Source organism: Xiphophorus hellerii, chromosome 10 (genome assembly GCF_003331165.1).
Source record: "Xiphophorus hellerii strain 12219 chromosome 10, Xiphophorus_hellerii-4.1, whole genome shotgun sequence".
Classification (NCBI taxonomy): domain Eukaryota; kingdom Metazoa; phylum Chordata; class Actinopteri; order Cyprinodontiformes; family Poeciliidae; genus Xiphophorus; species Xiphophorus hellerii.
The window spans coordinates 5,133,836-5,151,553 of record NC_045681.1 but is presented as its reverse complement, the minus strand read 5'-3'; the positions used below and the strand labels follow the sequence as shown (position 1 = coordinate 5,151,553).

Sequence of the window (17,718 nt, the reverse complement as noted above, 5' to 3'; positions counted from 1 at the left end):
AAAAAGTAACTTCAGTAAAAGTCACATAAAATGTTAAAACATATGATGTAACAGTAAAATATAGAACATACCAACATTATTGAATTATCTCTGATCGGTTTACCTGCTGTTTATTAGAAACTTTCCCTGGCCACCAGCCAAGATGCGATAACTGATTTGGCCATTTTCACCTGCATCAGAATCAACTGCTGACATCTACAAAGACAACAGAATCACAAATTCATATAAGGTCCCCATGGATCAAAATGTTCACGTTTTAACAGCTGCATTAACTCACACATACCTGTATGACAGTTTCTCCAGGCAACATATCTGTGAACAGGTTTACGCTATAGGAGACATTGGAAAAAGTTGGAGTATTGTCATTGGCATCCAGCACTGTTATGGTCACAATAACAGGAGCACTTTGCTGAACACCATCTGATGCCAACAGCTGTGGAGGCAAAAACACAGGAAAAAACAACAGATCAATGCAAAATGCAAAAACAAACACAAAGTTCCTGATAGGAAAAAACCTATGATATTCAGAATTTGGGCTGTTGGGAATATAGCGGGCTTGTGCTCTGAACATGTTCTTGAAATTTTATTGTGTGTAGTTTCCTTTGAGAAGTTTTTGTTTTACTTAGAAACCAGCTTACAAAAACATGGACCATGAATTCTCCCTGCATGTTTAACTGAATATTAGGGTCAAGGTCTGCTCATTATAGGTCTGCAAGTGTGTGGTGCAGCGAGGCAAGTGAGGAAGGAGTTTATCTGGTGAAGTCGCGTTGGGCTTCCATTATTTACGCAGCTATTTGATGTATCTGTTTGTCTCCCTGGGTCATTTTACGCATGAAGAGGATGGTCATTCACAGTGTTTTTTTGGACTCTCACACACTAGATGGTTGCCAGAATGGCCCACTTCTGTTTCACAAACTTATGCCTGAAGTCAAAAGCAGGAAAAATATATTTCCTGTTGCTTGGCTACAGTAAAAATGGCTATTTATACTAAAGTGGTGACAGTTGTATTGTGTTCTCTTAGTCATTGATTTATGTAAACCACACAGTAAAGCCCTGGCAGAATTAGATTTTTTTTTCTCTTTGGAAAAAGCACAGGCATCTCACAAAAGCTAATACGAAGGTACAAGTTATATGGTTTTGGGAATACATAACTTCTGTTTTTTTTTTATTTACATTAGAACAAAAGTAATGTTTTTCCCAAAAAACGTTACTGTTCAGTACATCTCCTTCTCAATAAATGAAAAAGCTTATTAAAGCAACCAAACAATTATAGATACTTCTAAATAGGTATATCAAATACATGCTACAATGATACATAAATACACATTTAGCATGTTTGCATGTTAACTTTTACCATTTTTTTAATGAAATATTCTCCAGTTCTCTGAGAGCATTTCAAAGTTATAGCCTAGCTCACTTCGCAGATTTTCTATTACATTAAAGTTGGAACATTCAAGTTGGCTGGACTGCTAGAAAGCATTTATGTTTTTCATTGGCTAAAAATTTCTACTCTTTAGGTTTCAATGTTATATTGAATTTTCCAACATAGCTACATACTTTGTTTCTCTGCAGACTGCCTAATATTGCTGTTGAGTATCTTGACATACTAAGTTATTTTTTATGATGCCATTTACCATGATTAAGGTGTCTGTTCCATTGGCAGTAAACCAACCTTAAAGCATTAGGTTCCCAAACCCATAATTGACCGATAGGCTGTTTTCTTGGGGTTGATTGATTGTTTTGTTACGGTGGATGAAGGCTGCATTGTTTTAGACTAACAATTCAATTTTGTTTCATCTGACATCAAAAGAGAGCACCAGAAATGATTTTATTTCCCCAGATGAGATTTTAAAAAGACCGAGCAGGCATCATTCTGCCTATACATTTGCGTACTCCAGCTACACATACTCTGCAGGAAAAAGGAAATTTGTTCTTGTTTATAAAATCACAAGATTCTGGTTTCTTAGCCTTGTTCTCCCAATAATTATGGCCGCTTGTTATTGGCACATAAGCAAGGAAGAAGTTTTTTTATGGGCAGTGTTGATTGGTCCAATACTTCTAAGGGGAGAAATTTATGACACTGACAAATGATGCAGTTGAGGACTTCCCAGGACTTGCGTGCACTTGAGTTCTTGTGAAATATGAAATGTCTTGTCCACAGCAAAAAAGATTTTTTTTTTTCTGTTGCCACTGTAAGTGAAAACATTTTTTTGGTTCTTGCAGACTATATACAGTATATGCCTTCACTGAGAGAAGTGGCTCTATTCATGTTTTGCTTCTAGAGAATAGACTTAGGAAAAATAATCTTCGCTTAAACTCATATTCTTTGAGTTAAAATATTTCATGATTTAGGCCTGTAAACTAGTTTTTTTCTTGAAGAGCAGAAAAAAGAAGCAATGGTACACAATCAACTGCTAAGTTTATTTATTAAGTCACTAAAATATGTACTATATCTCTTGTATTGTAGTGTGCTAATGCTAACACCATTTAGATTATTTCAGAAGTTGTTTAGACTTGCTTGCTTTTGCTAAACTAGCAGCTGTAAATTGGATTTATTGAGTCATTCAGATACGTTTTGTTTTTCCTTGTGCAACGACACCTGTCTGAAAAACCTGCCTCATTTGACTGAAAGTGATAGATGAATGTATATTTGATCTTCATTTAATCATATTCCCCCATTCTGTTTCTTTGAATACATAAATCTCTATCCTCCTTAAACTGTATTTTATGTTTTTTCATCTTGCCAAACAAAACCATTTATCAATTCAATTTACTTAATTCAAACAAGTTTTTGACACCTGTAAACCTTAATCTTTTGTCAAAACTGAAGCACTCAAAAATAAACAAGAAACGATGTGCCAAAAATTGCTTATCTGTAAAATCACCTAGTGGCTTAATGCTTGTAAAGGATTCATGCTGCACATTTTGCTGATGAAGTAAGTTAACATCTCTATCACAATGTTTAGAACCCCTATTCCATTGTATTTACTGTCTCATCCTAATTGCCATATATATTATTTTCCCTATGTTTTATGAAAATCTATCTGCAAGTATCAACAAAAAAATAATGGTCTTTACTGATACCAATCTTCTTCACAGACTCATCTGCCAAGAAGCTGATTGACTCCTTTCTGATGAATATGGCTCTCCGTGTCTCATGGCACTCTCTTTCTTCCAGTCAGAGTTTAATTTCTTCTCCAAGGCTTTCATAATGATTACAGTATACCTCTGACTTTCAATCAATACTCCAGACCTTCTGCTTTTCCATCTTTAACTTCCAAATTGCTGTATGCACACTCAAGGGCACATAAAAGTCATGTATTTAGTTTCACAACTTCACACAAAAACACACACTGTCTCTGTTGTCAGAGTGGAATTAGCAGATTTCAGCTAGATGAAGAATCAGCGTTTTACTGCATAGGATGATGCCCTCATATTAAGATGTTTTGCTTGGCAAAAGGCAGCCTCTTGGTGCTAGGCCAATAAAATCACATTGAAGTTGAATGCACTTAACAGATACAATGAATGGAGGAAAACAGAAGACAATAGGAGGGGAAGGTAGTGAGAAACTAATGAAGATAAGTATACACAATAAAAAAGTATTATGCAGGGTCTGTCTTGTCATAGAATAATAGAAGAGTTAACTTACAGGCATACAACCCAGCAAGAAGGTGCTGCAATGCTGTTTCAACAAGAGTATATTCATTGTATTCTATGCTTAAAGGGAGAGAGTGTTGATTATTTGAAATTGAGTTCTGTTGATGGTTTATGACCCCTCAATGTTGGTCCTACAGCAGATCTTGCACCAATTTCCCTTCTATTAAAGACCCATATTTTCTCGACCAGCAATATGGTCATAGTATAGTGCAATGATCTTCCAACATGAAAAATATACTTCAAATGGAAATGGGCTAAATGTGTTCTCTCCTTATTGTATGTTGCAGACTACGTTGGATATTGCTGTAAATGACTAAAGGCCTCTATAATGAAATCCCGTGGAAGACATCTTCCTTTAGATTCTGAGAGATGAAACAGAACTGGAGTAGAGCAGCAATGCAATCTCTTGATGCCTCAGCCACAGGGGAACATGGATAACTCCACCACAATGCAAGCATCCAAAGTCTCCATGGTAACCACCTGGTTGGTGGTTGGCTGTAGTCCTCACCAACTTGAGCCTAAACCCAAACACCACTTTGGGTTAAAGGAGATTTCTTTACTTAGTCTAGTTATTTTTGGCTGACCTCTTTTCAAAGCGGTCAGCCTAAATTCAAATCTTTTAGATTTTTGGGTAAATAAAAAACAAATTCTTTAATTACCATCTCTACCGTTGGAAATGGACAGCTCATTCCATGCTGATAAGTTCTTTGCTGGTAAAGTACACTCCATGTCATCAAACTGAAGACATTACTCATGAGAGATAAGATATTGAGGTTAAAACCTTTCAACAGAATATTATCTCAAAAAACTCTGAACAACTTGTCGGTGGACTCCACAAAATAAATCCCTTGAAATAACCCTCAAATTATTTCACATTTGATTTGAGACATACCCAATTACTTTTGTCTAAACTGGACAGCCGATGGTAAAAACTTACCGATTCCTTAAACCAGATGTATTTTATAGTGTATTTAGATAAATTTGTCCAACCTCATGTTTTGGGTCTTTACAAAAAATTCTAACATTTTAGACCTGGACCTGGTTTATCTGTGTGAAATCTGGGTATTATCTGGACCCATCCAAAGCTTAAAAACAAATTTTTATGCTACAAAGTATGTTCTTTTTTTTTTTTTTTAGGTTTGTTTTCGACTGCCATCCAGTCACAAAGAGAATGTAGTTCTAATTCAAACTCATTGTTAAGGTCGATCCAGCTGCAGAAGTTTTTGTTTTTGCTGTTGAATTCATAAGCAAGTGATAAACAAACTAAAACATATTAATGTCAACTTATTTGCTAAGATGGACACAAAAAGCAGAGGCGGGGAATGTTTTCTGGATTATGCTTCATAAAACCAAAGGCACAAAGCAGAGTTAATCCAGCATTTTTCTTTTTGTCCTTCTTGTTCTTCTCTCACTCCTCCCTTTATGTTAAATGTATTGCTTGTGTTCTGTGCAACCTCCTCCTTCACAACACTTGAATCTTAATGATTTTTTTCCACATCATGCTTTTCTGCAACTCTGTCTTTAATGGTTTGTAAAATGCTTATCCTCTTTGTCTACCCACATTCTTTTTTTTGCCATTGCTCTGCAATTTTGCACAACTCCCTCCTAATTTCGCTTCCAGTTCTAATATTCTTTCAGATAAAACTACCTTTTCAACACTGCAAGTTTTCTCTCCCTTCTTTCCCCTGATGCAAGTAGTTTTCCTGTTTACAATAACACACACACAGATATTGAGCCTGTGTATTACCGTGAATGTATAGGAGTCTTGTGTTTCTCTGTCTACAGGCTGCAACAGCATAAGATATCTTCTTATCCCAGTAGTTGATATAGAAAAAACATGAGAATAACTGTCCAGAGAAAAGTGCAGCTGTGGATCCCGGGCCTGTAAAAGACAAAAAGAGGTATTTTACACAATGAAGGTGTATCACACAACAAGGAACTCGTAGAGACTTATTTAAACTTGATAGATTCTTGACAGAAGTTTAGGAAAACATGCAAAAGTTTGATGTATGAGATTTTACCACAAGATCTTGTTAAAGTGAGGTCTGTTGATATCAAGTGGCTGGGAGTGTTTCACTGCCTGGTAAAGCAAATTTAAACTAATATAATGTGTCCTTGAGAAGAGGGTGAGTGTTTAAGGCTAAACACTTTTCTGTATCTATGTCTATAACTAATTTTGAAGGAAGAAGTAGTTCTTGAGTTATGTTGGGTTGGTATAATTAGGTAATAAAAACTGCTTAACAGGTTGGCACTGAGGAAGCTGTTGTTTCTTTTAAATCATTTATCTGGCAGAATATTTGCTACTCTGTAGAACAAAAACAAGCCTGACAAGGTGTAAATGATTTTGCTGGTTTACCATTGCTAAAGTCATTTACTTCAAATTTTTAGAATGGCCCTAAACTAAAGGGTTATTTCATGTTTTTTCATAGTCTGAAATGTAACTGATCACCCCTGGTTAAAAATCTGAAAACCTTGGACTGGTTAAATCTAATCTGGTCACTCTGGACATGAAATCCTGTAAACTATGGTATTTTCAGTGCTTTTGGAATTGGAACCTTTTCATAAGCTGCACAGTGGTGCAGTTAGTTGCACTAGCCTTGCAAAAAGACAGTCACGGGTTTAAATTATAGTCTGTACCCTCTCTGTACAAACAAGAGTTCTGTCCAGGTACTCTGGTTTCCTCCCACAGTCCAAAAGTATGACTATTACAAATTGCTCTTGTAGAAGTTTATGTAAACAGAGTAGCTTGCCCTTCTCTGTTTCTATATTCCCTTGTAACAGACTGGTGACCTGTCTAGAACATAGGAATGTAACAAAACTCATATGTATAATAATACTGTAGATGGGTTAAACTTCTGAATTTTGTGTCAAATGTTTAGTTGTGTTATGTTTTCCAGGTCTCACAGTTTGAAACTCTAATGAATGATTCCTTTAGAACTTTTACATGTGACATGGTACTTTATGTTGGAGCCTTTGAGCAAATTCATAACAACTATGGGTCTTTAATAAATAGTGCCTTAATTTAAGGTTACTGCCTAAATTTCTAGGAGAACACCCACAATATTTGTTTAGGTTGTTTAGGTGTCCTGCTGTGTGAAATTGGCAAGCTGATAATAAGTGAGACTTTTCTAAAGCCTTTACAGTATGTGCTTTGATGCACACAGTGGCTTCTTCTAAATCTAATTATGAAACGAAACATGACAGCATACCTGCAGAGGGAGCAGAGGCAAGTTTGTTGGAAGTCAAGCTTTCAATAACTTAAAGAATCAACAGGGGTTCCATATCGTGCTAATGAAAGTCTTTCAGAACAAAGGTCAATGCCCTACCTATGCCCTAGGTAGGAATATCTGCAGGAGGAATAACTAAGAGTAAAACAAAAAAAGGTGTTTGGCTTTGAGAGAAAATTCTGAATAGAAAAAAATCTCAATTGATTTTCAGACATTAAAACTTTCCTAACAGCAAATTGTAAATGTCTGCAAATGCACACCACACTCAATGATGAAGAGGCAATTCTCATCTATGGCCTGCTCTGGCATTTCCAAACAACCATCTCTTGTTTGTGTGTTTATTTAAGAGTGTGTGTGTGTTTCTGTGTTAGAGAGAGAGAGGGTGAGAGCAAGCAAGAGAGACAGAGAGAGAGATAGAGAGCTCTTCTCATTCCAGATAAGGCTGGCTCAGCAGGGTAGGGGGCCTGATAATCTTGTTGATGTTGAAGTTGTGGATATTGAGCCATAAATAAGCATGAACACCCCCACACGCCTACACACATTTAAACAGTAACACACAGGAACGTACATTAGCATGCAAGAACATAAATAAAAGTGATAGACAGTGCATAAAAGCTATTAGGACGAATCATCATTGTTGGTGCCTGTTGCAGAGGGAAAGACCAGAGTTGGGAATACTAAAAATAACCAGTTGTTTATCAATTGCCTTAAACTAAAATCCCACCCCGACACATTATCCTTCCTAAACACCAATCCCTGTTGGGGGGAGACCTTTAGATAGCAATGAACCAAAGCTTGTTTTTGTCAAAATGTCTTCACTACACCTTATACAAACTCAGCTGTCGGGTATGCGTCGGCGATAACAATATTGCGGTACTGTAAAATCTCAATTATTACTGGGAGGTAATTTAAAGCGCCAAACGGTTTTACTGTCAGATTCACTGGCACTTTAGATAGGGCACTTCAAACACTGCAAGCAAAGCACAAAGCTGAGATTCAGTGGGGAGAAAAGCAGGAAAGAAGTGGGCACTTAAATATGTTAGAGTCATTCTCATGCCTGCATGGAAATGCTTTCAACATGTTATTATATATGCTTATGTTATTATATACCATTGCCCAAGGGAGTAATTTAGTTTTGAGCCATAAAGGAAGCAAAGAGCCAAAGGGCCTTTTAAAACCAGAACAGCGAAATTCTAATTCTGACTGTAGAGTAAACCTCAACGGCAGAAAATTATACACTTCCTTTATTGTTCTATAACATGAAGAAATGTCTTTACTTGTCCTTATCTGTCTTGTTAAAACTGATTAATGGTTGATTCGTCCATTTAGTAACTCATGCCGTAATTTAATGCATACATACTCTGACTTAGACTGTATTGAACTAACATGAAACAGTTTCATTATCCTACTTATAATTTTCTCACTATTTCAAATTAGGATTCTTTTTAGCTTGCAGAGAAGTTACAAAGGATCTGTTAGATCTCACTGCACAGGTTTCAGTCAGGTGACCAATAGAAAATGATCTCCAGAATCACACCATATGTACAGTAAAACGCCATAAACATGGTTTAATGAATATTAACATTTTACATAAATGTTTGGTGTCCTTGTCTGCATTTCTAGTTGAAAATTAAGAGAAAGGAAATAGAGTCAACACACAACTCAGATGATACCTACAGGCTTCTGATTGGGTTTCAGCTACAACAAACGCATAAAAAACAAACTGTACAATTAACTCTTCAGAAAAATATATAGTGCAATGTATTGTAAACTGCAGCTTTTTAACATTTGATCATATTAAAAACAGAGTCTTCAGTGTAGCATCCATTGAGCCTCCTTTACTGACTCCCCTAAATAAAATGCAGTACAAGCAATTGTCTTCAGAAGTCACTTATCAACAGAGAGAGATCCCCTGTGCACACTTTAATCTCAATATAAAAACAGCTGTACATTGAAGGGCATGATCATAAACTTCAAAATGATAAACGTTTATTGTTATACCAAAATGTAAGAAAATTCAACAGCTGTGAAGACTGCTCCATAACCATAAATAATGTATTGTTATAATACTGAACGTGTTAAAGGTTTGCAAAACTAAAGAATATGCTTACCTCCTCCACGTCATTATCCAAAGCTATTATAGTGAGGGGAGTCGATAGAGTAGCGTTGGTAGCGACGGTGGTTCCGACTGGTGAAGCCTCACTGATGTATCCATGGTAACCAGACTCCAAAAAGTATGGTGCTTGGTTGTTTTCATCCAGAACTTCGATTTGAAGGTTGGCGAACGCTGGCAGGGGGTGACCATTGTCCTGCTCCGCCTAGAGACAGGGCAGAATGGAACGGTTTTGTTTTGGTGCAGACTTCCTGTTACCGACCAACTAGGGAACCCAAATGCAGTGCAACCCATCACGACTGCACAATTTTAATATCTTAGTGGTAAGAATACATTAACCTGGGATGTCCTTTAATAAGGAAGTAATAAGGAGGAAGTCGTATAAAATCACAACTTTGGTTGTGATTTTATTAAAGTTGAGTAGATACTCGTGTCATTGTCATTTTATAAGCAAAAACATGTCCACATTCCTGTAGATGATCAGTGGTAAGAGAGTATGCAAATTAATTGGTTTGGAGTTTTCTTTTAAAGCCAATACAAAGAAAGAAGTTTGAACAGAATGTATTAAAGGTAAAACTTACTTTTTTACTTTGGAGCTGTTAGTCTCATTAAAACTGAACTTTTTCCTCGGTCTGCCCATGAATATCCGACCCTATTACTGCAAAAACAAATCTGAAAATGCTGTCTTTTTTGAGTTCTTTGGTCTCCTGATGCAATTTGCATCCCCTAGATAGATTAAAGCCAATCTAAAAAGGCTAACATCAACACAGCAGGAAAACAGGAGATCATCAAACCTTCTGTCTGAATTGGTATCTGTTTGAATCCTTTCAGTCAAAGCTGAAATATTTATAAGATGAGTACTATGGGTACTCTCTGTGATATTAGAAAGCATTTCAAACTTGAAATGTTTTCTCTGATGTTCAGATGGAAATTATATTTTCAGGGCCAATGTTTTTTTTTTATATCAATCTGATGTGTTGGTGAAGGAAGTTGCAGTGCTTTTACTGGTACAGCAATTATGACTGAAGCAAAAATGCAAAGCAAGGTAATGTTAAGGAGTCATAAATTTGTGTGACAGAGTGGATATAAATATCGTTCACACACTGGTTCAAATTAATGGCTTTGTGATGTAAACAGTTCATTATTTCAAAACTTGTTGCTGCTTTAAGTGGCATATTACCTATGCAACACAAATGAAAAACAAACTAAAAAGATAATGTAACACAATGACACCTTATAAAGTAAAAAAAATTGTTTCAACTGTGACATTTTCGAGAAATGTTCGTCGCTCTAAATTTGAAAAACAAATGTGCATTAACTGGTCAAGGAGATACCCAAAAGCCTTAACGTAAAAAACATACATGCATGAAATGATGTTGGTGGGAGCATTAGGAAACTGGGATTTCAGTCAAAGTGGAGGAAATTATGAAATATCCCAAACACCAGCAAACACTGGCAGAAAACTGAGATGAGACTTTTGCTAGAAAGCTGAAGATAAAGAGGAACTTATTCATCAAGCTTGACATTCCACAACTTATGTATCTTTATCTCTTTTTTACATCACAAAAATTGGCATTTTAGCAGAGATGTGAAAATAACATAATATACTCTGATCTCACCCCCGAGCAGAAAACTGCTTTTATGTTTTCTGTTTACAGTTATTCAGTGTGATTTTTAATCCTGCAAATACCACAAACTGTTCATAGTTACAATATAACACAATGTTATATCCTTTGTAAAGACAACAACAACAGTTTTAATCAATCATAATTACTTTGATGATTCTTAATGTAAAAATATAGATATTTCCATGACTAAACAAAGCTGGAAAGCTAGGTTTTATGTCATACTGTTAGCTAGCAGCACACTTTTCTTAGCAGACTCCCCTTCTACTGTCAGAGTAAAAGTTTCTATAATTCTTTCTGCCAGAACAAAAATAAAAACAACCTCAGAACTTAGCTACCTATTTACTGCAATTGGCTACTTTCAAGAATTTCTTTTTATTACTCAACTAGTTTAGCCCATTTTATTTGTAACTAGGAACAGATGGAGTGATTTAGAACAAATTGGTAAGCATCCTGTGCTGTTCAGCCTACACAAGATTCCCATCCTGACTTTATTCAACAGAAGCACTTTCACGCCATCCTGGGTTCAATGGCCACCAGATAACTGTTATTTGATTAAAGACATTTAAACAAGCCTGGCTGATTTTTGCTCTACAGCTCTAATAATTGGCACAGCTAGACTATTTTCCAGTGCTTGAACTTCTGCACAGAGTCTTGTGGCTGTGCAAAGCTCCTCTAGAACTTCAGAAAGACATAACAAATATATATTTTTACAAATATTATATGTAGTGTCTGGATTACAGACACTATTAAGTTGCCTTTAGCAGATAGAGTATTTATAGCCCCCTTTTTGTTTGTATTCTACAATTTAGTAAATTGGATCAATTTATGAATTAAGCTGTTAATCCTTTCCAAGTGTATCCTTTGCCCTTGGTACCAACTAACATTTACTAATAGTAAATGCAATAACCATTTTAAGATTTGTGTTTTTTGGGAGTCATATTTATAGAGCGATGTATGTGGACTCTAGGAGGCAAAAACAAACATTTTCCATGTAAAATTGGAATCCTAATGCAAATCCCAGCAGGACTGTCATTTCCCTTTTTATTTTAAGGCCGCCATTAAACAAGACAACTTTTGCTAAAGGGACGGTATTGTATATTTTCCAAGCACATAGTGCCATTTCATTACATAATAAGGTAATTTTGTTACCTTTGTTGTTATAAAAATTGCTGTTTATATCAAACATAACCCTGTGATGGATTGGTGAACTATCAGCTAGTTGTGAAAATATACACTCCTCAGTCAACTACTTGCACGTCTAAGAACAATACTCTTTAGAATGGAAGTTGTGAATGAAGGAAGAACATCATTTTCAAAATCAGTGACACAGTAATGTTAAAAGCTGTTTTAAAAACTCAGAACAGATTGAGACGTGTATGGAAAATATTAAGACTGCAATTATGTTTGAGCTCTAACATGCTTTAAGACTCCTGGAAACTTTAAAGTTAAGGATAAATTTTCTTTCAGCGATACATATGGAAACTGCAGTTCATGTGGATTTGTTTTCCAGACAGAACAGACTCAGTTCTCATTTTCTTGTGTTAAAATGTAAAACCAATTTTAATACTGATGAATACTCTTAATTAGACAAGTTAACATTGTGTCTAATCCGAATATTACAAAATTTTAATTAACTACTAAAGGGTTACTGACAGGTCAAGGCAGTACAAAATTTGGAGCATCTCTGTTATAGGAAGACAGGATATAGAAGGTTTCATATCAAATTATTAGCATTCCAGCTTACTTTGATCTATTTCATTAATTCTAAGATTTATAAGCATATCACTGAGCATTACAAAACAATGTGTAATTTAATTTAAGAACACTAAAAAACAATTCAGTCATCCATAAAGTGAACAGGATGCATTTGACCAACTTGTTGAGTTTCAAATTCAAACTCTCTATTTGTCTCACTTGGAAGAAATCTGTCTAGTACAGAGATATTACACTGCACAGACACTTTGTACTCTTTCATAACACCACAAAGACAAGAAATACATTAATTAGATACAGAAAAACTAACTTAAAAGAACCAGTAATTCACAAATGATATATTGGAACCCATGTAACACATGGTCTTCCTGCCTGTAAAGAACTAAACTGATTAATGAGAAATTAGTTATGAGGATGTTTTGTATTTTTCATCACATCTTGTGCTCTGTATTCACAGATAACTTCAACCAGTAAAGGAAGTCATTTATTACTGTACAATTAATGCTTACAGAGAAAAATTATGTATCTTCATCCTGAGTTTAGTAAGACATACTGAGACTGCAGCAGTCAATTAAGAAATACAAAATGTAATACAATTTTAAATGCCCTCTGCTAAGCGCATATTGACATTTTTTTTTAAATTTACTCAGCTTGAAATCATTTAGTAAGACCATAAAGAGGGTAAAAAGTAGGGATGTTTGAATTCCTTCTGGAACCACTTATTTTTTCTGTTCCTTTCAGACATTAGTTAGGGTGTTATCCCAACAGACTTTGTTTGAAATCTCATCTTTTATTCCAGCAGAAGAATATTACTGAATACAAACTTTATTTGAAGCTTTAACAGATGAGAAATCCATAAATATTTTGTGGTGTATTTCCATCACAGGCTCAGCAAACAAAAAAATTATAATCAAACTTGTCAAATCAGAATAAATTTGATGATAAACATTCTGTAAATTAAAATGTTCATGCTAGTCTACTTCTTGTCAGACAAATAATCTAATGAGAAAATTATAGTATTAATATAAGCTGAGTAATAGTTGTTTATTAAAAGGTTGAGCATATTTTGGGACTGAAAAGGTATTAGAATATGAATGCTAAGGCCAAGGATGTTTGGTGTTTCTGGAAGGAAAAGGAAAACTTTAGAAAGGCAATCTATGGCATTGGTGTTTTTCTTACCTTGATAACCAGATCAAATCTGCGGTAGAGCTCCCTGTCAATGGGTTTAAGCAGCATGAGTTCTGCTGTGGTTCTGTTTAAGCTGAAATATTCTGTATAGGATGCTGGTTTGCCTGGGAAAAAAAGAGCAAACAAAAATTAGAACGTAGGAAAACATCAGTGAGCGAGAAAGGGAGAGGTGGAGAAAATATATGTATGTTTGGAGTGTCATGGGGGAAAGTGAAGGAAGGAGTGAGTGAGGGAGGGAGAATGGCATGACTAATCCTCCCCGTTCTCTCATCTCGGCCTTCGATGGGAGGGGATGAGCCCGCATAGCTCACATTCATATATGACGCTTTGAATGCAGCATTGTTCTGTGGGGAAATCAAGTTCACATAAGAAGAGAACCAACACAGCCACATGTGCACAATTATATGCCTCCTGTGCATCTCTATGAATGTGTGTTACTTCTTTATTTAGCACACATTGATTTGGGTGGAGGGGGTTCTAAGATGCATGCTGTTTTCCTTGTCTTAGTTACTGTTTTAATAAAAGAAATGTCGAACAAAAATCTAATCCTAACCATTTCAGGTGAAGTCAAAGATTTATCGATTGTGTCATGTCCCGTGTTTTTCTGTGTATTTATTTCGAGTTTCTGTGTCTGAGTCTCCGTGTTGTCCTGTCTCCCCTTGATTGTTCCCAGGTGTTTCTCGTCTCCGTGATTACCCTCTGTGTATTTAACCCCACCTGTGTCCTTTGTTCCTCGTCGGGTCCTTGTCTTAGCTGTCTACGCGTCTGATGTTTCCGAGTCCATTCGTTAACCAGTTGCTACAGGCGTTGAGCCCTGGCGTCCACTCAGCCGTGCTGCCTGTGTTTTGTGGACTATTTTTGGATTATTATTTATCATTAAACCACCTTCTATCATCGTACCTGGGTCTCAAGCATCTGCCTCACCATCAACACCCGCACTTCTTGACAGTTTGAGGCTTTTGGTAAAAGTAATGTATTGCACTATAGTTAAAAATATTAAAATTATCTTGGCTTGGAGCTTTTGTACTTCAGCCTGAGTAAGTACATTCTCTACAGTAAGTGTTTTAATTCTTGTATTTTTTTTTGTCTTAAATCAATTAATTATATATTTACAACAAATATCCTGAGAAGATTCCATTGCAAGGTCTTCCAGAGCAGATAAGGTGGATTATCTAACAAAACTTATCAGCCTCCAAGTGTTTGTTCGCAAACTAAGCAGCAGATAAATTGTAATAAAGCAGATCTCAAAAGTGTAAACAGCCTGTTAAATAAACCAGCCTTGTGTGATCTAAAAAAATAGTTAATGAGAATTTATTGCAAAACCTTTTCCACTTTTTAAGTGACATTTTCACCATACGGTAAAATAAATAAAAAAAGAGCTAATTTCTTAGGAGATAAATGCAGGACATTAAGAGTTGCAAAAATGTGTACATTGTTAAACCAATACTTTGTTAAAACACCCCATGATTTAATTTAGGCATCCGTTTTTTTATTGTAGAAGGTCAGCAGTATGACACATCTTCACTTAGCAGTATTTCCCCTCTATGCCATATCATATTTCTCCAAATCTGCCAGATTTTAGATCACTTCAATATTTCTTCAAATGACCCCTACAGATTATTTATTGAATTAATTCTGAATGTTGCAGGTCTGGGCTGATATCTGTCTGGGCAATATCAGCCCAGACAGATATTGATGTCTGAGCTGTTACCTTCTTATGTGGGATCAGGATTAAGGTGAAAAATGAAACCTCTGGAGATGACTGTGTGAAAAAAGATTTTTCATAAAATAAAGAACATTATGGAAAACCCTGAGCATCCTCTTCAAGCAACTGTTGTACAACAACAGTGTGCTTTCAGATCTACAGTAACGCCGACCACTTCAGAAGATCAAACTTGGATGACATGGGATACAACATTTAATTTCCCCTTAGGATTAATAAAGTATTTTTGAGTTGAACTGAATTGAACCTCTTCTTTAGAAAGTGATTTTTTGTTGTTTTTACATTCATATTTCAGTAAATTTAGGTTATGAGAATACCTTTAAACTTTCCATTTGTATTGCAGACCTCACTGTTTTCCCTTGAGATTTAAATATGACCTGGCACAGAGGCCCATCTAACCCATCCAGTTTTCAAAATAGGAATGAAAAGACAACTTGCCTTTCAAGCAAAGCAGTTGCGTGATGATCTTGAAAGGTCAAAAAATGACAGCTGAAAAAACTTATCTTAACATGAAAACATCAGCAGCCAATGAAAGAATCAAAGATCATCCTGTCACCATGAAGAGTGAGGAGGAGGCTGGGTAAGGTAAAAACAATAACAGCAAAACCCAAAGCTCACTGTATAACAATTTTTAAGGTAATTTTAAGGTTGTTGTTCACAGCTTTATTATGGAGCTGGAGGCAGTTTGTGTGGGTGGGTATTGTGGAGGGTGTAGTGCAAAACCATTTTTATATTTACAATAAGTCTACAGTCATAACAGTAACAGTGATATGGACAGTATTTAGAAATTATGTAAGGTTATCATACTTACATATTTCACTATGACTGACTCCTTGTTTTCATAATGATAAAAAATCATACATACTTTAAGTTTTCTCTTAAATTCAGCAAAGGAAGAAGTGAGACATGCAGCAAAAATCAATATGTACAGTCAACACACAAAATGGGTTTAATGGGATGTAAATGTTATGTAATATTACCATCAGGTTTATATAGTATCTCAAGTGTTAGTTTTTCAGTCCAAAGAGCATTTTATTCTCAAGCTTGAGTGTGTTGCGATGGAACTAAAGCAACTTTTATATTAGAGGTTTTGCAATTGACCAGAAAAATAAACGATCTTTTGAATTATAAATTGTAGGCATTACAAAGTAGAAGCTGATTTATTTTGACCTTTTTCAAAGTCTGTTAGAAAGTCTGAGATTCATCATACTGCAGTTACATTTATTTTCTAATCCTAACACATTAACCAAAACATTCTCTCTCTAGCCTTAACGTGAACTACTGTTTGCCGTCTCAAGAAACTTGCAATTTATTTCCATTATAGATACGTGTTGACTGTAACATTTAAATGACTGCGCCAAAGACTCTATTTAAATTGATTAAAAATATATATCACATCAATTCCAAAGGAATATTAAATATTGTTGTTACTCATATCATTCAAGTATTTCAAAGAGTTGTGGATGATGATGCTGTGGGCAGGAAGGATCTCTGGTGGCCAGTTTGTAAGCACTGCTAATCCACCTCCTTTGCTTTGCCACACCTCTTAAATCAAGAAACCAGGGAAGAGAGACAATGGAGTCAAAGATCTGATCATTCTCTGTTATTCTCCAGGGAATTTGGACAAAACACAAAGATAAAATTCAAAAGAATTGATTTCTTAATCAACAAATGTGCAACATTTGTTTTATATGAAATACATTTATATTCTACAATTTAGAATGTGTGTTCAAATGAAGCTAACAGTGCATTTTGGAAATAACTTGAAAGCAGGTATTAAACCTACCTTTCATTAAGCCAACAATTCTATTATGTTATTACACTTGCCTGTTGAAAGTACTGTAAACAAAAAAGAGAAACCCCTCATGGAACAAATCTGAGCTCACAAAGGTTCAACCTACCAATAAGGACGGAGTACAGGATCCCAGGTCTGTCCGATGGAGGTTGAATATTTCTGTCCTGGTCCACAGCTTGGATAGGTGGGGTCACATTGACAGGATTTGTCTTATTCTGGTAAATAAACAAAGCAGAACATTAAAGTTTACAGATCTAGTGTTTACTACATCAATACATCAGCTACTACAGAGAAAGTAATTTGAAATTTAGAAAAAAATGTGTCTGCGTATTTATATAGAGCATAACTTATTTAGGTGATACAGGTGCAGGTTCAAGTAATGTAACGTAACATTGAAAATGTTATTTATAAGGGAAGAAAATCGACCTCTACAGTACTTTGGTTGGCATGCATGCCCACAAGATGGGTTGAAGTAGCGAGCACCAAAAAAACCGCTGTTTGCACACAATTCTTCTAAAACATTGTGAATGCTCATGCACATATTCTCCTGTTTTCATTTTATCATTTTGTTTCTTCAGTGAGATCTTAGTGCAGGACACATGCTGCTTTCATGACTAATCTTGTCACAAAGGTCTCACCAAATTTGCACAATTTCCACAAACTCTCCACAAAAT

At 35.6% G+C, this 17,718-nt stretch overlaps 1 protein-coding gene across 3 annotated transcripts in view; it reads right to left on the bottom strand.

The window, feature by feature from the left end:
• Positions 1-17,718, bottom strand: part of LOC116727280 (protocadherin-15-like) — a 228,917-nt gene that overhangs the window by 114,385 nt on the left and 96,814 nt on the right. For all 3 annotated transcript variants that reach the window (XM_032574623.1, XM_032574624.1, XM_032574625.1), the window contains exons 10-15: positions 17,151-17,259; positions 13,518-13,630; positions 8,996-9,202; positions 5,405-5,539; positions 284-433; positions 104-195 (exon numbers count right to left, since the gene is read on the bottom strand). In XM_032574623.1, coding sequence (XP_032430514.1) covers positions 104-195; positions 284-433; positions 5,405-5,539; positions 8,996-9,202; positions 13,518-13,630; positions 17,151-17,259 — 806 coding nt within the window. The remainder of the gene's footprint in view (positions 1-103; positions 196-283; positions 434-5,404; positions 5,540-8,995; positions 9,203-13,517; positions 13,631-17,150; positions 17,260-17,718) is intronic.